Source organism: Trematosphaeria pertusa (assembly GCF_010094035.1).
Source record: "Trematosphaeria pertusa strain CBS 122368 unplaced genomic scaffold BU26scaffold_3, whole genome shotgun sequence".
In the NCBI taxonomy this organism is placed as follows: Eukaryota; Fungi; Ascomycota; class Dothideomycetes; order Pleosporales; family Trematosphaeriaceae; genus Trematosphaeria; species Trematosphaeria pertusa.
The window spans coordinates 381,860-402,761 of record NW_022987214.1 but is presented as its reverse complement, the minus strand read 5'-3'; the positions used below and the strand labels follow the sequence as shown (position 1 = coordinate 402,761).

Below are 20,902 nucleotides of genomic sequence, written 5' to 3'. Positions count from 1 at the left end.
AGAGCGCTCACGTGACACTTTCCGCCGCATATCTTTTTCCCGAAGATAAACGATGGGACTAATGGCTGATACCGTTGATACTAATCGCCGGCGTCAGCATCCAGAACGGTGGGAAGAAGTGGGGAAGGGTCTTAAGGCACCTGCACCGTTGGATGTCCTAAACCCCGAGGCCTGGGAGTTTTCATCCCGAACGACTTCGCCTCTTCAATTTCACCGCAAGCCACGAAAACAGCATCAGGCATCATGGCAGAAGGAAAGATCTCGAAGCTAGTGCCGCGCAACCAGAAGGCGCTGCTAGCATGCATCATCCTGACGTCCGTAATCGACTCCGTGGTACGCAAGCCCAATGCATCCCTCCCAAAAAAGATTCACCCGTCACTCACGTGCGCGCCAGCTCGTAGGCTACGACTCCTCCCTCATGGGCTCCTTCAACGTCATGCCGTCGTACATCTCCTACTTCACGCTCACCACGACGACCAAGTCGCTCAACACGGCGATCAGCTACATGGGCGGCGCGGTCATGGCGCTCTTCGCGGGCCCGCTGACGGACTGGCGCGGCCGCAAGGAGTGCATATTCTGGTCCGCTGTGGTTACGCTGATTGGCGGCGTGGTCCAGGGCGCGGCGCAGAACGTGGGGATGTTCATCGCGGGGAGGTTTGTTGTGGGATTCGGATTGGGGCTGTCGCAGGTGGCGACGCCGACGCTTGTTGCTGAAACGGCGCCGGTGCAGTGGAGAGGCTTTGCGCTGGGGCTGTATTATGCGTGCTGGGGCGTTGGGACGCTGATGGCGAGTGGCATTTGTTACGGGGTGAGTTCGTGCGTGGCGCGAGAAGAATTGATGCTGACAAGGAGAAAGACGGAAAGCATGGCTTCGACTTGGGCGTGGCGGATTCCTTCCCTTCTTCAGGCCGCGCCGTCCCTCTTCTGCATGGTCATCCTATTCTTCATCCCGGAATCGCCTCGCTGGTTGGTCAGCCGAGGCCGCCATCAGGAAGCGCTCCAAGTTCTTGCCATTGCGAACACTGGCGGCGACACCAGCTCTCCAATCGTGCAAGTGCAGTTCAAGGAAATCACAGACACACTGCGCTGGGAGAAAGAGCGCGAGCTTTCCGTCGTGCAGGCCCTAGCGCAGCCCGCGAACCGCAGGCGTCTCCTCATCACATCGACCTTCTCCATCATGGTCATGCTTCCAGGAACCAACATCGTAACCTTCTATTTCGGGGACATGCTCTCGAGCGCCGGGATCAGCGATCCGACGACGCAGCTGCAAATTAACGTCATCCTGACCAGCTGGACCTTCGTCGTTGCGGTAGTCGCCTCTTTCTTCGCGGATAAGCTGGGACGCAAGACACTCTGCATTCTCTCGCTATCGGCCGGTGTTGTTGCACTGTATATTCTCGCTGGACTGACGGCCGTGTACGGCAATTCCGGATACAAGCCAGGTGTGTATGGCACGATCGCCATGATCTTCATCTACAACGCGACGTATGCTTGGGGAATTACGCCACTCACCGTGCTGTATCCACCCGAAGTCCTTTCATTCGATATCCGGGCCGTGGGAATGGGCATCTACACCTTCACTACCAAGCTGTGCGGCCTGTTCGTGACGATGGTGGTGCCATTTGGCCTTTCTGCTATTAGCTGGAAGGTTTACATAATCAATGCCAGTGTCGACATCCTCATGGTATCGTTCGTAGTATTTGTCTGGGTAGAAACCCGCGGATTGACACTCGAGGAGGTGGACGTCATCTTCGACGGTGTGAAGCACTCGGATGTTCCGGATCTGGAGGCCGTTAAGGAGGGAAAGAAGCTTGATTTGGACGTGTTTGAGGGTCAAGCGGTGGCGCAGCAGCGAGTTGAGGTCAACGAAAGCAAGGCGTGACGGGCCTATTTCATTCCGTTAGGTTGGTCCTGCGTTGTGAGTGGTATCAGGTGCTGCCGGTTCGAGGTGCGCGGAGATTACCAATATGACCCATCTGACTTTTTGCTGCTATGCGACGGTGAAAATAAACGCTTTTTAATGATGTGCCTTTCTAGAACATGTATCGACAGCCAGAATAAAATAGGAGATATGTGTAAAGAAACACACTTCGAGAGCACTCACCGCTACTCGGCTCCCCCATCCACACTTTTCACCATGTCCGCAAATATCGGACTAAAGCCGTGATAATACTCGTCCTTCGTCTTAACATCCGTAACAAACAACCAATCCGCCGCGTCTTCAACCTGCTCAACCACGAAATCGAGAACCCTTTTGCTTAGATCCGGGAGCGAATGCAGGATCACGGCGAGCTTAGAGCGACGAATCCTGTGCGATTGTAGCTTGTCGAAGTTTGACTTGTCGAGCCATTTGTCGAACGTCTCTTCGAAGATGACGGTAATGTCGGAGAGGTTCAAGTAAGAGTTTTGCATGATGTCTTTCGAGTTGAGAAGCTCGGGGGATACGAGGCCGGGGTTGTGCACTGCTTGAAGTCAGAACACCCTAAATCTGATCTATCTTGTGCAACACGTGAGCTACTACTTACCCACGAACCGGTCGCGGAACCTCGTCCCGTTCTTCACTGCCGTGCTGGCTTTGCTCAAGTAGTCATACTTGTATGACTCGTATGTGCTCGGGGTCTCATCGAAGAAGATCCCGTCAACCTTCAGTTTCGTATTGTTCGCCATCTTCGGCCAATTCGCGTACGTATCGATCTCCGCAAGCACGCTGCTCAGGTTCTTTGTGGCGTAGTTCGTCGCGACGTAGCCCAGCGTGCGGATGTTCTCATAAGTTCGCAGTTTAGGGATCTCGCTCAGGTAGTATTGGTCGGGGAGAGAGCCTATGCATGGTCCGGAGCATGGATTCACGATGACTGTGAAGTCGACATCGGGGTGCGCTTTTGCCCTGCGGATGCAGTGAGTAGAATGAAGGAAGTGCTGCATTGAACGTCCACCTACGCTGAATATAGCGGATCCCATGCCCCGGCAATGGGATAGACGTAGAGCGGTAGGAGAATTGACATGGCTGCTCAATGGTGGAGGCTATTCCGGAGAGCGCGAAAGAAGCGTATGTTGAGGGTTGTCCGAGTCGGAGTCCGCACCAAGCTCGATGGATCCGTGGAGTAGTTAAAAGGTCCATCGAAATGACGGCACCTACTTCGTACCTGGCGAGGCCTAGAAGCCGCGCAGCGAAAGCAGGCCCAAGATCCGCGATCGTCATATGAGGCGCCATATCGCAAATGAAGGATTCGTGGACACTCGATTGCGCGGCATGCAAAAGTGACTTATTTTCCGGGGTAACGGGCGTCGAATATAGTGATGTTGAGGTAAAGCTCCGGGTGCGAAATTGTCGACTGGGGCTTTAATAACCGGTCAGGCCAAACATAGCACTTCCCAAGAGTGCGAAGCGTGTGAGAACCCGTCTGCGCATGCGCTTTGAAGTGTTATGCCAATAATGGGCGTATGCGAACCCGTAGAGATCTTTCCATATCTGTATCGTATCGATCTGGTTGGGCTTCGGGACTGCCGTTGATCGACAAGTCGCTTGAGCAGGGATGTATCTCAGAGTGTCGATCCGGGTATTCAGTTGTGGCAACTATCGATTTGCGCAGTTCATTCCTGGCAGGTAGACACTAAAGAAGGGAGCGAGTGGTTCGCAGAGAATACGTCAGACAAAAAATGCGGCTGCTCTTAAGGAGGGCATTGGCTGCAAGCTTTTCTCCTACTACCACTCACGTGCCACTGAAGTCTCCGGCTTTGTGTGCGCCATGCCGGACTCTCGCACTGGGTAGGCACTTCTCTTCTAAAGCCTGTTGTGCCTGATTCCTTCGCGACAGCAATGAAGGCCCCTTAGGAAATCTCAGCTGCGGCGAAGGCTGCAAAGAAGTACGTGACCTAGAGGTTGTCGACTAGCCCATCAAGGTCCACGATGAAAGAGATCCGGTCCTGGTATAGCCCCGTCCCGATAGATGCAGTTATCTCAAGACCCTGAGCGTATGCCGTTCGATCATGCACCTGATATACATCGGCGGATCGATTAGAGTCGAAGGGGCCGTATCGCTGCTTTATTGTCGATTTCCAAAAGTCAGAAGGATGGGAAAAGCTCGGCCATTCATATTGGGAGGCCACAATTTTGCACCATACCCTAGCAGCGCTACGATCATATCCAAGGAGCACCTGAAATGGGGCCAAAGAAGTGCCTCCGAAGGGGAGATGCTGCTCCCGAACGGGATCTAGCCATATTACACCAAGGAAATACGGGTCCTCTTCATCGATGAGGAGCTGCTTGGTAGCCGCTAGCCAGTTGTGCCGAGGCCACGCGTTGACGATAGAATAGCTTGAATACACGTCATCACTACCGCTACGGCGGAAGTGAAAGCAGTACATATGCTCGCTAGAGAAGGACGGCGGTAACTCCGGTTTCTGGCGGATATAGATTGTCTCGATCCTCTTTTCGGCGCTATCAATTCTCCATGCCGGTATAGCCATGACTCTAGCGCAGTGTGTGCCGTAGGTATCCTTAGATAATCCCCTCAAGATGATGTTGCATGGTCCTGTGGTGGTTCCTGATCGCAGCCATCCAGTGAGTAGCTTGTCTCTCCCGTCTAACGACCGAATAGAGCTGACTTCAAGATCCAACCGGATTCCGAGGTGCGAAGAGGACGCGAATAAAGGCTGACCCGAGTACGTACCACTGCAGCCCTTGAATTCATTAGGCGATCTGGCGAGTAAGCCGCGGTAAACGGAAGGACCGACCTCCTCGGCATGCCAGGCGAATATTGAGTCATCCGCGGTTGTTCTCAAAATTTCTTCCTGTAGACGTATGAATGCATTTTCGCCTTCGCCATATAACATCGGTACATGGACTCCAAACAGCCCCATGAGACTATATGCCCTGTCCTCGATTCTTACGGTAGAACGATATGCAGCCCAGGACATCTTTTGAGCGACTGATGCCCGCGACAGATCACCGGTCAACAAGACGTACTCCGGTATTTTTGTTGCCCGGTGCACATCGAACGGCGCGGCGTGTTTCTGGGTAATGTATACCCAGGACTGATCGTAGAAATGCACATTACGGGGTGCAATGAGCTCCTGCAGCGTCCAGCCCCTAGTTGTCCATCTAGACTTTGGGAGGAGCTCTCCTAAATCGTTGTCCATCCAATTCAAGCCCGCTGCCACATCCTCAAGATAGACGACGCATACCGCTGACTTCTGGTACCAGAGGAACATTGAGTTGATAGCCTCTTGTAGCTCAGCACTGTTAGTCTTGTCGATGCAGCAGGTGTCCACCCAGAAGTATTCGTAATGGTGCTCTCTCGCAACCTCAGCCGTCTTCTGGATCTTCCTGAACCCTGCGGACCCTATGATGTCTTCTCTGGACCGGAGCGGCAGACCTATCGCAGCACCAAGAGCGACCAGGATCTCCGGTTTGTTTCGTAAGTCCTCGGGGAGCGATTCCAACTGCTGCACGAAGACCATATCCTGGTAATTAACCTCCTCATCTCCCCAGGTATGCGAGAGGATAAGAAATGATGGGAGCCGTTCTCCATTGAACACCTTGAACTGCAAAGTCTGTGAATGAAGGAGACGCATTTCGCCGAGCGCAGCGTGTCGGAGATCGATCGGTCAAGGCTAATCCGACTAGATTTTCCAAGGATCCTGCGTCATAACGCATTGTTGTCGGATATAAGGATATTACTCTACAAGAGCGGAGGGTGATCGTGATCCTTTTGCTCCTGACACGTATCGTCTCCACAAGGCTGAGATGATGCCGACAATCCAAGCGGCACCACAAGAGAGCGAGGCAGACGACGCGCAGTGGACCAACCCGTAGGATATAAGAAGTATGAAGCAGAGACTCCCCGGCGGCCCTCACGGCCATGTATTTGGAGTGAGGGTGAGGGTGGAAAGAGGGCGGATCATCCCAGGCAGCCAACGAAGGCTGAGACGAAGCCTGGACCGTGCACACACGTGACGCTGGCCAATCACGATGCAACATCTCTGGCTTGAGAGCATCATAACTGGCAGGAGATAGATCGCACCTCTGTACCTAGGTAAGGTACGGAGCATCCCAATAAGTAATCTGCGCGTTAAGTTAGAGTAAGGAGGGGAAGGGCTGGATAAGGCAAGGGCTTTTAGATGCACTAAAAAGGCTACGCGGTAGTAGGATTAGAGTAGCAGAGCCCAGGATCAGGGTGGAACCGTGCGCGGATTGCTTATGGGGGGGTGCTCCGTACCTTGGAGGGAGTGCTCCCTAACTCCTGCTACCGTAACCGCCGTTGTCCCCTCGAACACAGGGTATGCGAACTCCTACAGGCACGATGTTGCAATTAGCACGGGGAACGGAGGTAAGGTGAAAGGTAACATCTGCGTCGATATGATTCGAACGGCAGTACCTAAAGCAGCATCTTATGCATTTCCTCTTCCATATCATCACCTACAGAACAGCCCTCACCTCCTCCCTCTCCCTCCTCTCCACCTCCAGCGCACTAACCACTCCCCTCATCTCCTCCTCCACCTCCATCCATCTCCTCTCGACATCCGGCTCACATTGATACGTCAACAACCACTTCCCACACCCATGCCAGCGCCACGGAAACGGATCGCTTCCCTCGGCCAAGCCCCTCTCCCTGAGCCTCTCCTCGCCCACAGGGCCCTGCCCGTTGAAGTGCGCAAACTCGCGGAGTAACCGGTCGCGCTCCTGCTGCTCCGCGCCGTCGTGCACGTGGTAGAGATGCTGCTGAAGGTTTCCACGCGTAACGACGCGCTCCGTGCGCTGGCGCCGACAGCGCTCGTACACTCTAAGCGCCTTCCGCTTCTCCGCATCGCTCTTTCCACTTAGCCTTGCCAGACATAGGCCTAGTACGTGTCCGTCTTCCAAACTCATTCCCGCGCCCGATGCGAGATACGGAAGCGTGGCGTGTGCGGCGTCGCCGAGGATGGTGAAGGCGCCGCTTTCGTGGGACCAGGTGGGGTTGAGGTTGGGTCGGATGCACAGGCGCCATTTATAGACTGACTCGCAGAGGGCTAGTAGCTTGGGGATGCGCGGATCCCAGTCTTTGAAGAGGGCGCGCATTTCCTCGACGTTGCCTTCGAGCGTGGTGGCGCCGGCGGGCATGTCGTCGGGGACGAGGAGGACCATGTTGAAGAGCTTGCCGCCGCGGAGAACGTAGTTGACTGGGTTCTGTTAGCAAGCTTCTGGTTGAGCAATTGAGCTACATACCAGCATGCGCATCAGGACCCATCCAGTAGTTAACCTGCGGATCCTCGATGAATCCCCTCAGCTCCGGGTCCTTCATCATATCCTCCGTGTTCAACAGCAACCTATACGCGAGATCTCCCGTCAACAGCGGCGGATCCGGTCTACCCAGCAGAATCTCCCTACACCTGCTATTAATGCCATCCGCACCCACAATCAGATCCGCCTTCCTCTTCTGCCCATCCGCCAGCACTGCAACAGCTATCGTCCGGTCTGAAGACGGACGCTCATACTCCACATCCTCCACCCTCGCATTCGTCTCGATCTCGGCCCCAAGCTCCTTCGCCCGCTCCAACAACTCCATGTGCAGATTCGCGCGATGAAAGTCCCAGAACGGCGTGCCCAGCTCCTTCATGTATTCGTGGAAGTCCATGCTCGAAATCCGCTGGCCCTTCCAGCCAATGTAATTGCACTGTTTCGGCCGCGTCGCATGCTTCGAGAGCGCTTCTTCCATGCCCCAAGCGAAGAGGACCCGCGACGAGTTGGGCAGCACTTGGATGCCGGCGCCCACCTCGGCGATTTCTTGCGCGGATTCGAGGATGTGCACGCTGTGGCCGGCGAGCAGGATGGAGATGGCGGCTCCGAGGCCGCCGAGGCCAGCGCCGACGACTATGACCTGGGATTGTCAACGAGTGAACGCGATGAAGGTGGATGATGAGGGGCCTCGTACATGGAGCTTACTGGCCGCGTCTCTGTGCTGCTGCTGGATTATCTGCGGTTTCGAAGGAAGCATGATGTCAGCGCTGCGATGGGGGAGGAATGACAATGCAGCTCAAGCGCGAACGGACGGTACAGCGAACTGGCCTTCAAAGACAAAGGAGTATAAAGGCACGCGTCTCACGCCCTAAGGGAGAGGCAAACAGCTCAATTGCCGCCATCTTAGCCCGCGTTTACCCACCTATCCCTCCAGGGACGCACGCGACGTAGATGGGAAGAGCTAGGGCGCAGCGGTGCTACGAGCTTCCTCCAATGCTTATCGCCGGCGCGGACCTACCACGATGCAGGAAGGAGCGGCTATTGGTTGGGATGCAAGAGTGGCGGCAGTGTGTGCAGCGGTCGTGACGACTGAACGTTCCACAGATGGAAGAGTGGGGGATGCGGGGTACGTACTTGAGGGTCCGAGCTTTACGGAAACATTCCGAGATTCGGAACACGAGGTGCGCGATTCCAAGCCCTAGACTGGTAGTTGATTCTTGTTCAAGTGGTTATACACAGACACGATGTGGGTTTTTGGCACATTGAGGTAAGTTTACCATGTATTCTAACATGAAGAGTAAAATTCCGCATTCCCACGTCGCAGGCGGCGTAGCTATGGCTTTAAAAAAATTTCCTGCTCCCCAACGTCAGGCTTTCGAACCCTAAAATCCCGGATTGTAAGCCCTGCCCTCTTCCTGCATCTTCAAAATCTCGCCACGTGGTGCGGGCATCTTCGCGCCTGCTGGTGGCTTATTCTTCGCCTTGAAGTCATCGCACATTTGCTCCATCGTTACCCACTCGACGCCCTCGTGTTTGTTAATGTGTTCGATAATCCTGTGTATGGATTAGCAGCCCCATAGCTTCACAGCTGGTATCACCCACCTCTCGTGCATGAGGATAACATGCGGCCGCCCCGAAACGTCCGGGTGGATCGTCATCGGAAAGACAAACTCATCATACTCCCTATAGAAGTAATCAAAATGGTCCATCCAGATCGCCTCCACGTCTCTCGGGTTCACCCAACCATGACTGTTCGCAGCCTTCTTCATGAACATCATCGGCGGTAGGTCGTCAATGTACCAACTCCCCGGAATCTCTACTAGCCCAGTCTCTTCACCCTTCACAAGAGGCTTCATCCACTCCTCGGCCTTTTTGCTGTAGTCTATCTTTGTCCATTGGTCACCTGTGCGCAGCCAATAGCATCGGTGGTCCTCGTGCGACATGCTGTGGTCGTACTCGATGCCGTAGCTGAGGAGCAGGTCGCAGCCTTCCTTGGAAGTCTCCCACCAGGGTGCGACGCTGCCCCGCGGCGGCTTGCCCGCGAATTTGGTAAGCATCTTGTATGTCTTGTCGAGCACGTCGCGTTGCTGTTCGAAGGTCATGTCGACGGGGTTCTCGTGAGAGTAGCCGTGCAGGCCGATCTCATGGCCGGCATCGCGTACGGCGGCGCAGTCTTCCGGGAAGGTCTCGAGCGAGTGACCTTGTTGGTCAGCGATAAGCTTCATAGCTTCAGGACTGGACTCACCTGGAATAAACCACGTCGCCTTGATCTTGTATTTGTCGAAGAGCTTGAGCAGCCGTTGCGTTCCTATTGTTCCAGCCCAAAGACCTCCAGATCGTCAGTCGCGCCTGCGGTGTATGGAAGGTAGCGGAGTTCACCTCTGCTGATATCGCTCGTCGAGTCTTCCCCGCCATACGAACCGAGCCACCCGGCCACAGCGTCAATGTCGACGCCGTAGCTGACGAGAACGCGCTTCTTCCCCATCTTGCTCCAATTGCGCAGCTGTAGCTCTCAGTTAGGCGTAGGGTGATGTGAGGCGCGCGCAATAATCGAGAAGCGGAAAAGGGAGCAGAAAGTTTGGAGAGTAAACAGCTGGCGGACTACCCCTCTCTTAGCCCCGGAGATGGACGTCGCGCAGGGAAAGCGCGACCAGCAGCTGGAAGGTGGGGTGGAAAATGATTCATGACCCTGGCCCGACGGCTACTTATCGTGCCATGCATTAGCTGCCGATATCTGAACGGTGTGCGGATTTACGTTGTTCCAGCCCGACAATGTGCAGTCCACATGGCGACTTTCGAATGATCTGAAGTCTGGTCGGAATATGGGCGAGATTTGGTCTATGGAGTGGCTGCAGCTTTCAGCACCGAGTCGACGATTTTGGCCGCGCCGAGGGCCTTCTCTTCCTCCAAGCGCCGTGCAACCACCTGCACGCCTACCGGCATGCCGTGCATAGCTTCGAGATCGAACAACTTCCAATTCCACTCGTCGAGCGCATTTCGTGGCTCATACGTGGCCATGACTTCTGCAGCCGCCCGATCGAGCTCTTTTGACACCTCGCCAGCTGGTAGTACGACCGCCGGGTAGTCCACAAAGTTGAAGACTTTTGTGTATCCTACCCATCTACATTTGCGATGCGGCACTGCAGAGTGGGGCATAACAGGCGTGAGTAGGATGTCGATCGGCCTTCCTGACGTGGAGGTGGTAGAGTTCCATAAGTCGAGGAAGCGCTTCTGTGCCGCCACCTTTTGCCTGTTGAGCTGCCAGTAGGCGTAGACCGAAATGGGCTTGCCTTTGTTTATCAGGGCTTCGACATGTGGAATGAAAGGTTCCCCGGCAGCTTCGAGATCTCGCCGAATGTCCTCTCCTCCATCTGCAGTATAGTACTGGTCCTGGCCTAACGTCAGGAGAACGAGTACAGAAGGCTTCACTGCACTTACCATAATATCGATACACTCCTGATGGAGACTCCCAGGAGTCCACGAGACAATCTCGTGCCCGGCATTCTGCAGTTTAGTAGTGACTTCTTCCAGTACGCGAGCTATAGGGGGATGTGGCTTCACTACTCCATCGTCACGCATAACGGCGATGACTAGCGGTCGAGACTGGACGCCGACGAAGAGCTCATCTCGCCAGGACAGCGGGCAGCACTTTGGGTCCTCGTTCCACGGCTTGGCATCAATGACAGCTTTGGTTACCGCGATCAGCGAATCGACATTCCGACTCATAGGACCAATCACGGAGGGTACGTGTTCCTGGCCCTCGGTCGATACGGCGACGCCATGATAGGGCAAGCGGGTACTCTGCATGCATTATTAGCCGATGGATGCCGCGGGAGGATGATGTGAAACTCCACGTGGAAAGCGAGACCGAGTTTAAACCGCAGATCAAAAAAAGGCGCATCCTACACTTGGCTTCAGCCCATATAACCCGAGCATATGCGATGGTATACGAATGCTTCCCCCTATGTCGGTGCCCCACCCAACAACGGAGCCTTGCAGGGCAAGCAACGTGCCTTCTCCACCCGTAGAGCCGCCAGGGGTGAAATCGGGATTTCTCGGATGGACGGTGAGACCCCAGAGCGGGTTCTCTGTTTCACACCACTACCAAGTGTGAGCTTAACGCAGCAGCGAGCTAGGTGCTAGAGTGGGTTAGGGAGGGCGCACCATGATGCTTTGTGGTAAGTTCGATTTGGCGATTATGACTGCCCCCATCTTTTTCAAGAGTGTCACCAAGACGCCGTCTTGAGCTGCTGGCTTCGAGGCTCGCCCGACGTATCCGAGAGTGCTGTCGTAGCCCTTGACCTCGAATTGATCTTTTAGCGTCATGGGTACCCCGTGCAGTGGCCCCACAAGATGTCCATGCTCCGTAAAAATCTGATCCAGTTCATCGGCCTGTTTCAGGGCGTCGTCGAAGAGAATTTCCGTAAGGCTGGTGGATGACCATGTGGTTTAGCGGATACGACAACGCTAGAAGGATGCGTCGTGTACGTACCAGTTCGTCTAGGCCGGTCAGCAAAACAGTCAACGCTGCGAGGTACACAATGGGAAATTTACACGACGGTGAGCTGCGATGGCCCTGGGGTAAAATGGCGTGAGAATGGCACGACAATTGGGGGGTTTAAGCGGTTGCTTCCGTACCGGCTTATGTAGGCGGTGCACAGCTCCGCAGCGGTCACGGCCCCAGACGAAACGGCATCGAGAATATTCCCAACATCGTCCAAGCCTGTCAAGCCCCGCGGAGCGTTGTTGGGAATGGCGCTGCTGGATTCGTCGACGTGCAGACTCTGAGGTTCGATCAGTGCGTCTTCGTGAAGAATGAGGGAAAGCTCTGACGGCGGCTAGGGCTGCTCCGTGTGCATCAATGAAGCTCTGGATGGCGTCGTCGCGGATTTTGCGTTTCTCAGTGGCCGTTAGCAGCCATTGCGGAGTCGTAGTTTCACCCATCTCGCGATCAGGGGATCGTGTTGAGGCGTGAGGGGGGATGCTGTTAGAGACTATGAAGCTTCACGGCGGGCTCCGACAAGGCGCAGGGCTAGCGATATCTGATGAAACGCTTCGACACGAGGGAGATGCCGGGCGGCTCGGCACTTGCGGACCAAGGCATCCTCGGATTCGGAGATGAGAGCAGAAGCATTCGGGCGCATGATGAGGGCTGGGGGCTGGGGGCTGTGATGAACAGTGGGGGAGCGCAGGGGCCACCGCGTCGAGGCGCGCCCTCCATCAGTCGGCCAGACGCCCTCTGCAGCCTCGCGCACATTCTTCCACAACATCCCGGGCGCGTGTCACCCCATCAATTGCAAATTTTTGCAAACACCGTCGCATGCCGTCCCGTTGGACGCACTCTGTCGCCGCAATGCCCGTCTCCAGCGCGTTGAAAATGGGCAGAGGGTCGAATGTGCCCCTCCGACACAACCCCCATTTTCCACCCTAGCGCATCGCACCTCATAGAGGCCAGCAGCCTTATAGCATGGCTCCGTGGTTCTCGTCCCTCATGAAGCGCTCACCCTCGAACAGCCCGCCGCACTCGAAGATCCAGAAGATGGCCCCCGGTCTGACCACCGACTCTATCCGCTCCGATACCAGCTTCGACCTCGTCTCGACGGCGTCCGGCGTCTCCTATGCCTCGCACGACACCGACTACTCGACTTTCCTCAGCGACGTGGTAGTGGTGGGCGCGGGCCCATCAGGCCTCATACTAGCGTACGTCCCTGAGTACTGCGTGGCGGCATCATGGCTGACTTGTGCAGGGACAATCTGGTGCGCTTCGGCATCAAGACGCGCATCATCGACAACCGCGCCGACCAGACATCCACCGGACGCGCTGATGGCATCCAGCCCAAGACGATCGAGACGCTGCGCCAGATGCGCATGGCCGAGCCGTTGCTGCGCAAGGGCGTGAAGGTCTACGACATCGCCTTCTGGAAGTCGACCGCCCAGCGCAGGCTGTACCGCACCGGCCGCGAGATCCACTATCCACCCGTCGTCGACCTGCTCGATCCGTACATTCTGCTGGTCCACCAGGGCATGGTGGAGGGCATCTTCATAGACGACCTGAGGGAACGGGGCGTCGAGGTGCAGCGCAGCACCGCCTTCACCGACCTCGAGTACACCCCGCAGAAGGTCCGCCCTCTAACAGTCCGGTGCACGCAAGACGTCAATCAAATGCAGAAGACGTTTGGCACCCGCTACATTGTGGGCTGTGACGGAGCGCGTTCGCAGGTGCGCAAGTCGATTCCGAATGCAACACCGGTCGGGGCGTCGTCGGAGGCTGTCTGGGCCGTGCTGGATGGAGTGCTCGACACCGACTTCCCTGATATATGGAGCAAGGTGGCCGTGCATTCGGATGAATTTGGTTCGATCTTGATGATCCCGCGCGAAAGGAACATGACTCGTCTCTACATTGAGCTCAAGCCCGGCTCGGAAGAGGCCACTATGAAGGAACGCCACACCCAAGAGTTCGTGCAGAAGCGAGCTCAGCAGATTATGCACCCGTACAGGGTGGAGTGGAGATCGGTCGGTGAGTAGCCCTTTCTAGACTTCTCAGCTTCAAGATCGCTAGTCTAATAGTCGCAGAATGGTTCGGACGTTATCAGATCGGCCAGAAGGTCGCCGCCAGGTTCACAGATACCGACCGCAGGGTCTTTATCGCGGGAGATGCCAGTCACACGCACTCGCCCAAGGCCGCTCAGGGTATGAACACGTCCATGCACGACTCCTGGAACCTCGGGTGGAAGCTCAACTTTGCTGTCCGCGGGCTTGCAAAGCCTGCTCTTCTCGACACGTACGAACAGGAGCGGAAGAAGATTGCACAGGACCTTATCAACTTCGACTACGAGCATGCTAATGCATTCGCTGCCGGCGACCCGGTCGCCCTCGCCGCCAATTTCACCCAAAACGTTGCCTTCATCTCTGGCTATGGTGTCAGCTATAGTCTGAACGTGCTGAATGTACAGTCGAAGGGTTACCACCGTGGGTCCCTGACGCCGGGCTACTTGCTTCCTCCTGCCAAGGTCACTCGGTTTATCGATGCCAACCCTGTGGATATTCAGACAGACATCCCCTCGCTCGGTCAGTTCCGCATCTACTTCTTCACAAAGGACGTCCATGCTTCCATGCCCTTTTTGGACACTGTATGCAGCGCTCACCAGTCCACCTCGTCCTACGTCGGTCGCATAACAATGGCTGGCAATGCGTCTTACACTATGCAACCCCCCTTGGCCGCCCCACATGACCAGTTCGTGTGCCCGGAACGGTACACACCGGTCAGCGGAATCTTTACCTATGCTTTGGTCACGGACATGGATCGCAATGACGTGGAGCTCGAGGATCTCCCTCAAGTATTCCGCGATTCGCGATGGACGTTCTACCTAGACGACGTTCCAGACAAGGACACGCGCAAGCAGAAGTGCATGGATAAGTGGCTCAATGGCTTGTCGAACCACGAAGTCGTGGTCCTGAATGTGCGTCCTGACGGCTACGTCGGGACTGTGCGGCGGTGGTCTGACGGCAGCCGAGAGAGCGGACAAAGCGCAGTGAGGTGGCTGGATGCCTATTATGAGCAGTTTATGCGCGACACATGAGCACTTCATGCTCTGCATTTCTCTTGATATTACGAACTCCACATCTCGCATAGGACCGGCGTTGGAGGCACATACATAATTCCCACAACATACTGTTGTCCAAAGTATAGGAATTTTCAAGGAGACCCGGCGGAACGGGGGAAGACAAAATCTAGAGCAATCTGGAATCAAATTATGGCACGCTATTTCTTGACGAACGGAGAGTATCTTGAGGTTCATACCTTCATGCTTCCAATTTCCCCTCCGTTGAAAATCATGGTAGTGATGGTTTACACGTACAGGAATTGAGTAGAAATCCTCCACTCGCCACTGGCTTAGAGCTCCGCGTTGCTCATTCCTGACTGTCAAATTGTCATGGGAATACTATTTGCGTTCTGCTTATCCCCATGCCCGCTAAACTAGTTCCGGCTCTAGTCTTAGCTTCACATCCCCCACTCTTCTCTTCGCTACCAAATCGTCTCCACCCCTATCAGGTCGTGTCTATCACCACCATACTGCAGGGCCGGATGAATGCGCCGCTTCAGTGCGCATCAAGAATGGGCATGGGGATGGGAGACGAGGGCTCGACTTCCAATATCCGTGATAAGAAGCAGAGGAGTACAAAAGGTGTTACTTGGGAGTACGAGTGTCGATCACTACGCAGCGAGCGGTTATCTAGCCAAGCGCATCCTTTACTGCTTGGGCAGCTTCGCTGAGCTTGTCTTCCGTACTTTTCGACATCCGTGTGATCGTTCGCCATCAAGCTTTAGGAGACGCTCCGCAGTTCTGCAATGACCATCGAATCCTACAACATCGCCATGTCCGACGAAAAGCACCCTACCTCTACCGCGCCTTCAGCGAAGGACCAAGAAGTAGGCACCACATCCGAGTACGTGGACCCAGCTGTCGAGAAAGCATACGGTATTGTGCCTCCCTCACATCCCATCACCACGTCTTTAACTCTACCTGCAGTCCGCAAACTGGACCTCTACCTCCTGCCTTTTCTCTCCTTCATGTACTTCTTCAACTCGGTCGACCGGAGTAACCTGGGCAACGCGAAAACCGATGGCATGGATAAGGACCTCGGCTTTGTCGGAGAGCAGTATTCGCTGTTGATTTTGTTGTTCTATGTGCCGAATGGGTTATGCGATTTGCCGCTTAATATGTTGACGAAGAAGTGGAGTGGGAAGGTGATGCTTCCGAGCTGTAAGTCGTCCTCAAGCTTCACACTAGACATAGGTTTCAGGGCTGATCCGGAGCACAGTGATGGTGGGCTGGGGTGCGTGTGCGCTGCTTCAGTGCGCGGCGAAGAATTTTGCTGGAATGCTCGTGCTCCGTCTGCTTCTCGGGGGATTCGAGGCGGGCTTCTTCGCGGGCGTGGTGTTCTACCTTACGCTGTTTTATACGCGTGGTGAGCTGGGGTTCCGCATCGCTATCTTCTTCGGCAGCGCGCTGTTAGCGGCTGCTTTCAGCGGCCTTATTTCCTACGGCGTGTTCCAGATCAATGATCCGCATATTCCGGGTTGGAAGTGGCTTTTCCTGATCGAGGGTGCGTACTTTGCTTACCTTTTCACTGCCCAGGTCCAAAGGCTAACGCAGCTCCAGGAGGCATGACCGTCATCGTCGCTGTCGTCGCCTACCTCTGGCTCCCCGCCTCCGCCTCGAGCGCCTGGTTCCTCAACGACACCGAGAAGGAAGTTGCGAAAACCCGCACTCTCCGCGACCTATCAGCCACTTCGCATTCTGCCTTCAGCCTCCGCGAAAGCTTCGCCAGCTGGAAGACCTGGAAAATGATCCCCTGGACCATCATCGCTTTCACGTACCCCGTCGCCTTCAGCACAACCTCGAACTTCCTCCCGCAAATCGTGCAGCGCCTGGGCTACTCCGTCATCAAAACAAACCTCTGGACCGTCGCGCCGAACGCCGTGGGCTTCGTCTTCCTGCTCTGCGTCACCTACAGCAGCGATTACTTCCGCGAGCGCACCTTCCACATCGTCCTCGCCCTCTGCGTCAGCCTCGTCGGCCTCATCATCCTCGCCATCATCGACGTCCTGCACAACAAAGCCGTCGCGTACTTCGCCTGCTTCATGCTCTGCGCGGGTGCCTACATCCCCTCCTGTCTCGTCCACAGCTGGCACAACAACAACAATCTCAACGAGAATTCGCGCGCCGCGACGACGGGGCTGATGGTCGGCTTGGGCAACCTGGGTGGCATTGTGAGCGCGGCCACGTTTAGGGCCGAGTATGCGCCCAAGTATGTGCCGACGCTCGCGGCGACGGCGGCGTGCAATGTGGTGTGTATTGTGACGACGCTGGCGCTGGGTGGCTGGATGAAGATGCAGAATCGGAGGAGGGATCGCGAGATGGGGTGTAGGGTTAGGGCGGAAGATGTGAGGACGGAGGAACTGGGGGATGGGGAGAAGAGCGAGATGTGGAGGTATTTTACGTGAGGAGGTGGAGAAGGAAAAGGGGGGTTGGAACGATAGTTTGATGTGGATTGAGCCAAAGAGAATGCGATAATGACTGTCTCGAAGGATCGATCGCGCTCCAGGCTCTAGTGTACGCCCGTGACCTCGGGAATGTGATGAAGGCCGCGATAGATAACAATGTGGCATGAAACCTCGAGCTAGAGACGTCGTATCGAAAAGAATAAAGGAAGCGTGAAGGTTGATCTTCAGCAATGCCTAGTGTCATGTGATCTCGTGTTACCCATCTTACCCCTTCCAGCCTAGCGTCGCCAAGCTTGACGCTCGGAACCTTGGGATCTTTGCACACCCTTGCGGCGTAGCACACCACGACCCCCATCGCCAATTCATCCCAGGCGATTTCAAATATTTTCTTTTACTCAATGGTTGGGCGTTCTGTTACTTCCCCATGCTAATTGACGTTAATTTGCGGCGCATATCTCTCGGGTTTCACGCATGTAATCGGATGTGCATTTCTTCCGGACAGTACCTTCCGTTCCCGCGACACCAGCATCCATCTTGCTATTACGGAGTGAGGCGAGAAAGAGAATGGGGAAAGAGGACCACTTTTTCGTTCGTGAACGAGCGGCGGAAAGAGGAAAGAACGGGGTTCAAGGCTGAGCAAGAGGGTTCGAAGGAAGAGAAGGGAAGGCAGACGGATGGAATAGAAGAGAGAGGACCTGAAGAGATGGCGAAGGAGGAGACTGTTGGCGGGACCGTGGAACCAGATGGGGCACATTATCTTCAGGATTTCTTTACACCATCCCTTACCCGAGGTGTGCCCAAACAAGCGGTGCTTCAGGCCACGTCATCGCAGGAACCTATTGCCATCGGTAATGGGAATGACCAACATGACTATGATCCATTCGAGTTCATCCTTTCATCGAACGAAAGCCCAGATGCTTCAGACTCAGCCCTGCCTGCCGAAACAGCTCTTTCGCTTCCAAACGAGACGGACTCCGACAACCCTCACCGAGAAGCTCCAAGCGGCCCAGAAACAGAAGTCCACAGTATTGATGCTGAATCGGTCCCAGATGACCCCGTAGTCATCGCGATGAAAGCGCCCGAGACTCTGAAACCTGACGTCTGTGATGGACCACTGCCCGGCCAAGCGAGCCATGCCGACCACGTCGTTGATGCGCGTCCATATAAGGAGACCACGAGCACTGATCCGCCTTCTTCCCTGCCATTTCAAGTAGGAAGAAAGACTCGCAGAGCCAGCGAAATTAGCAGACAGCTAGAGTGCGAGCAGCAGGGCACCATAAGCAAGATTACCGACCGAGCCGTCGAATCCCGCGAAACGGAGAATAGCGGGTCAGCTCGGAAGGCTCAGCAGACCGCCCATAGTTCTGCCACAAAACTAGTTCTAGCATTGCTTAACAAACACTTCCGGAAAAAGAAATGGCCTACAGTTCAAGACGGGATTCTGGGTCTCAATCACATGATATCGCGCAAAGAGGGATATTGCGCTACCGTCCTTGAAGAGTTCAAAGACAGCTTAAAGATTGCTAAGCGTGGCGATCACGGTCGGGTTGCTAAACTGTACCGCGAGAGGCTGTCGGAAACCCAGAATTCATTACCTCGCCTCAAAACCGCTCTAGAACTGTTGGAGCAAGAGGCGGCAGATGGCCTCGCTCTACAGTCGTGGGAGCAACTCAGACAACGACTAACCCAACGCTCTGCGCGTTCGCCGACGCGGCGGGAGAAGCTACAAGTCGAGGCAGCAGATCATGGCAGGGTAATGACCCTTGCACATTCTAGTGGGTCCCATGACGACGCCGCTACGAGCGGGAAGTCTGTTGTTAATGGCGGCTCTAAGAACGCCTCAGACTTTTCGCTTTCAACACTTCATCCATTATATCTCCCATACAGCGTACAAAACCAGCTTCTCAGGAACGTTCTCGACTCAATGAAGAGGGCGCTCTTCGTGTTCGGGATGTCTAGATTCCCCAGGGTGATGGAGGCACAGTGTTGGCACTGGGCCGCGGCCATAAATGTGATCGCTTACACGCGAATGTTTCGCCTCTCCGCTAGGAATGACATAGCGAATGGCCGGAGCACCGACGTTCTCAGCTGTCTACCGAAGAAAACGAAGCACGAGCTTCTCGACATTTTCTTGCCGCTCCAGGGAGAAATGCGATCTTTACAATTGCTTCGCAACGCCTATGCGCACGAACGACAGTCACTGGATACTAGCATGATCAAAGACGCGCTGATTGATATGAAAACTTTGGCTCATGCATTGCACGCTCTAAAGTTGCGCAGGAGGCTTGACTTCTACCATGAATGGATACTTGGATACGAGTCACGCTACCAAGCACAGAAGAAGGAGCATGTGGAAGGCGCTCTCCGTGAACTAGACCAGATAGCTTCAGAGAAGAAGATGGGCGAAGACCGGTTCCAGAGGGAGAAGGCCAAACTCGAAGAGCGTTTTGCGGTAGAGTCTCGGAAGCTCGCAGACAAGATTGAGTCCCAGAGACGTGCGCTCCAGGCGAGGGGAAACCGCGTTGTCGAACGCTATGAAAGACAAGATCGGCTCACCAGGGACGAGCTCGCTGCGAGCTTAACTAGCAGTCTTACTCCATCAGGTCTGGGTCTGGATGAGTTCATTAAGCTGGCGGAATCTTTAGGCATGAGCTTCTCAACATCAGAACCGTCGGCGGTTGACACTAAGCCCACTTCTTCGGGAGGTTGTGGAAATTCTAAGCCAGCCGAAGCCGTCCCTCAAACTTCTGCCCAATTTCAAACCCGCGTAGACGGCGGCACAGATGTTGGAGGGAACGAATGCGATCCAATAGGAGAGTCTGACGCTCACCCTGACGACACTAGAGCGGCCACCGAGTTAGACACCTTCAGTGCAATAGACGCAAGGAAATCATCATGTCGTAGGTTGACAGAAGACACTGCAGGAGGAATGAGGAGACGGCGACCCTGGGTTAGACAGCGTCGTGGACGGTTCTCGTCCCGTTACAGCCCATTAGCCAATGCCGCAGCCACGAGCAGGCCCGAGACGCCAACCCAGAAGAATGCGTCGAATAAACATGATGGCGCAGCTTTTAGTAACTCGAATGCTCCAGTTTCCGACGACGCGCTACCGGCTACTCGCTCCACCTCAGGCCCACGCCCTACGGAAGCTCGGCGACGCCACATGATCGCTCGCTCGGCACTAAGCTCCCCGGGGTATACATCGCGCCCAGCCAGACCATCCAGACCATCCGTTTGTGACCATTCAGTCCGACCCATACAGAGAAATAGATGTGCCCCCGCTGCCCACCCTTATCGAACCCGCCGGACTTCACCAGCAACAGACACACGGACGCCCATCCGCTACTATAACAGTGTGCGTGTCAAGTTTCGCAGGGGCATGGCGAATCCCAGACCTCGGCAGGTGCGAAGCAACAAGTGTCGTGGGAAGACGTGACCTAAGTCGACTGCACGGAGGCAAACGCTTCGCATCCAGGCCGGCGCAAAATCGTCTTCGTGAATATCTTCCCCGCCTAATCCATACAGCGTACAGGACTGGGGTTTGGAAAAGAATTACATTGCGTGTATCATTAGCCTTGTATCGATATCCTGGATGGCCTCAAAATGGCATCTAACTACTTTCGGTTTTGTCGTAATAGAACAATCGCATACACTGATTTGGTCTGGGTCTGTTTACC

The 20,902-nt window shown here is 55.1% G+C and overlaps 9 protein-coding genes across 9 annotated transcripts; 4 read left to right on the top strand and 5 right to left on the bottom strand.

The window, feature by feature from the left end:
* Positions 1–79: 79 nt before the first annotated feature.
* On the top strand, positions 80–1,882 carry BU26DRAFT_476631 (general substrate transporter; the record flags this gene model as incomplete). Its single annotated transcript, XM_033825576.1, has 3 exons — positions 80–333; positions 395–808; positions 908–1,882. The coding sequence occupies exons 1-3, from the start codon at positions 244–246 to the stop codon at positions 1,880–1,882; spliced, it is 1,479 nt and encodes a 492-aa protein (XP_033687888.1). The 5' UTR covers positions 80–243.
* A 112-nt stretch (positions 1,883–1,994) lies between these two features.
* BU26DRAFT_211067 (uncharacterized protein) lies at positions 1,995–3,494 on the bottom strand. The gene is made up of 3 exons (XM_033820644.1): positions 2,938–3,494; positions 2,526–2,884; positions 1,995–2,462 (listed from the first exon to the last, which is right to left on the bottom strand). The coding sequence occupies exons 1-3, from the start codon at positions 3,000–3,002 to the stop codon at positions 2,107–2,109; spliced, it is 780 nt and encodes a 259-aa protein (XP_033687887.1). The 5' UTR covers positions 3,003–3,494; the 3' UTR covers positions 1,995–2,106.
* An 845-nt stretch (positions 3,495–4,339) lies between these two features.
* BU26DRAFT_528252 (HET-domain-containing protein) lies at positions 4,340–5,574 on the bottom strand (the record flags this gene model as incomplete). The annotated part of the gene is made up of 3 exons (XM_033830840.1): positions 4,340–4,372; positions 4,735–5,356; positions 5,444–5,574. 3 exons carry the CDS (start codon positions 5,572–5,574, stop codon positions 4,340–4,342), a joined length of 786 nt encoding a protein of 261 aa, XP_033687886.1.
* Positions 5,575–6,403: 829 nt separating this feature from the next.
* BU26DRAFT_537897 (FAD/NAD(P)-binding domain-containing protein) lies at positions 6,404–8,286 on the bottom strand. The gene is made up of 3 exons (XM_033831435.1): positions 7,911–8,286; positions 7,205–7,856; positions 6,404–7,158 (listed from the first exon to the last, which is right to left on the bottom strand). Exons 1-3 carry the CDS (start codon positions 7,971–7,973, stop codon positions 6,419–6,421), a joined length of 1,455 nt encoding a protein of 484 aa, XP_033687885.1. The 5' UTR covers positions 7,974–8,286; the 3' UTR covers positions 6,404–6,418.
* A 312-nt stretch (positions 8,287–8,598) lies between these two features.
* Positions 8,599–9,701, bottom strand: BU26DRAFT_560225 (glycoside hydrolase/deacetylase; the record flags this gene model as incomplete). The annotated part of the gene is made up of 4 exons (XM_033832781.1): positions 8,599–8,770; positions 8,819–9,416; positions 9,462–9,545; positions 9,596–9,701. 4 exons carry the CDS (start codon positions 9,699–9,701, stop codon positions 8,599–8,601), a joined length of 960 nt encoding a protein of 319 aa, XP_033687884.1.
* A 353-nt stretch (positions 9,702–10,054) lies between these two features.
* On the bottom strand, positions 10,055–12,160 carry BU26DRAFT_418685 (acetamidase; the record flags this gene model as incomplete). The annotated part of the gene is made up of 6 exons (XM_033823263.1): positions 10,055–10,606; positions 10,655–11,017; positions 11,123–11,317; positions 11,381–11,645; positions 11,855–12,000; positions 12,050–12,160. 6 exons carry the CDS (start codon positions 12,158–12,160, stop codon positions 10,055–10,057), a joined length of 1,632 nt encoding a protein of 543 aa, XP_033687883.1.
* A 523-nt stretch (positions 12,161–12,683) lies between these two features.
* BU26DRAFT_528248 (FAD monooxygenase-like protein) lies at positions 12,684–14,796 on the top strand (the record flags this gene model as incomplete). The annotated part of the gene is made up of 3 exons (XM_033830839.1): positions 12,684–12,916; positions 12,964–13,733; positions 13,790–14,796. 3 exons carry the CDS (start codon positions 12,684–12,686, stop codon positions 14,794–14,796), a joined length of 2,010 nt encoding a protein of 669 aa, XP_033687882.1.
* Positions 14,797–15,649: 853 nt separating this feature from the next.
* BU26DRAFT_476615 (MFS general substrate transporter) lies at positions 15,650–17,414 on the top strand. The gene is made up of 3 exons (XM_033825574.1): positions 15,650–15,981; positions 16,040–16,324; positions 16,381–17,414. The coding sequence occupies exons 1-3, from the start codon at positions 15,789–15,791 to the stop codon at positions 17,223–17,225; spliced, it is 1,323 nt and encodes a 440-aa protein (XP_033687881.1). The 5' UTR covers positions 15,650–15,788; the 3' UTR covers positions 17,226–17,414.
* Positions 17,415–17,580: 166 nt separating this feature from the next.
* Positions 17,581–20,887, top strand: BU26DRAFT_515301 (uncharacterized protein). The gene has a single exon (XM_033828034.1). It carries the CDS (start codon positions 17,650–17,652, stop codon positions 20,659–20,661), a length of 3,012 nt encoding a protein of 1,003 aa, XP_033687880.1. The 5' UTR covers positions 17,581–17,649; the 3' UTR covers positions 20,662–20,887.
* Positions 20,888–20,902: the final 15 nt, after the last annotated feature.

Excerpts from the sequence above, each read along its gene's own strand:
- BU26DRAFT_211067 (XM_033820644.1), bottom strand. The coding sequence starts at position 3,002 with ATGTCAATTCTCCTACCGCTCTACGTCTATCCCATTGCCGGGGCATGG. Across the intron at positions 2,885-2,937 it reads TGGGATCCGCTATATTCAGC|GGCAAAAGCGCACCCCGATG; the intron begins GTAGGTGGACGT and ends CTGCATCCGCAG. Across the intron at positions 2,463-2,525 it reads GTTCCGCGACCGGTTCGTGG|TGCACAACCCCGGCCTCGTA; the intron begins GTAAGTAGTAGC and ends GACTTCAAGCAG.
- BU26DRAFT_476615 (XM_033825574.1), top strand. The coding sequence starts at position 15,789 with ATGTACTTCTTCAACTCGGTCGACCGGAGTAACCTGGGCAACGCGAAA. Across the intron at positions 15,982-16,039 it reads GAAGGTGATGCTTCCGAGCT|TGATGGTGGGCTGGGGTGCG; the intron begins GTAAGTCGTCCT and ends TCCGGAGCACAG. Across the intron at positions 16,325-16,380 it reads GTGGCTTTTCCTGATCGAGG|GAGGCATGACCGTCATCGTC; the intron begins GTGCGTACTTTG and ends ACGCAGCTCCAG.
- BU26DRAFT_515301 (XM_033828034.1), top strand. The coding sequence starts at position 17,650 with ATGCTAATTGACGTTAATTTGCGGCGCATATCTCTCGGGTTTCACGCA.
- BU26DRAFT_537897 (XM_033831435.1), bottom strand. The coding sequence starts at position 7,973 with ATGCTTCCTTCGAAACCGCAGATAATCCAGCAGCAGCACAGAGACGCG. Across the intron at positions 7,857-7,910 it reads ACGCGGCCAGTAAGCTCCAT|GTCATAGTCGTCGGCGCTGG; the intron begins GTACGAGGCCCC and ends TGACAATCCCAG. Across the intron at positions 7,159-7,204 it reads GGGTCCTGATGCGCATGCTG|TCAACTACGTTCTCCGCGGC; the intron begins GTATGTAGCTCA and ends AACAGAACCCAG.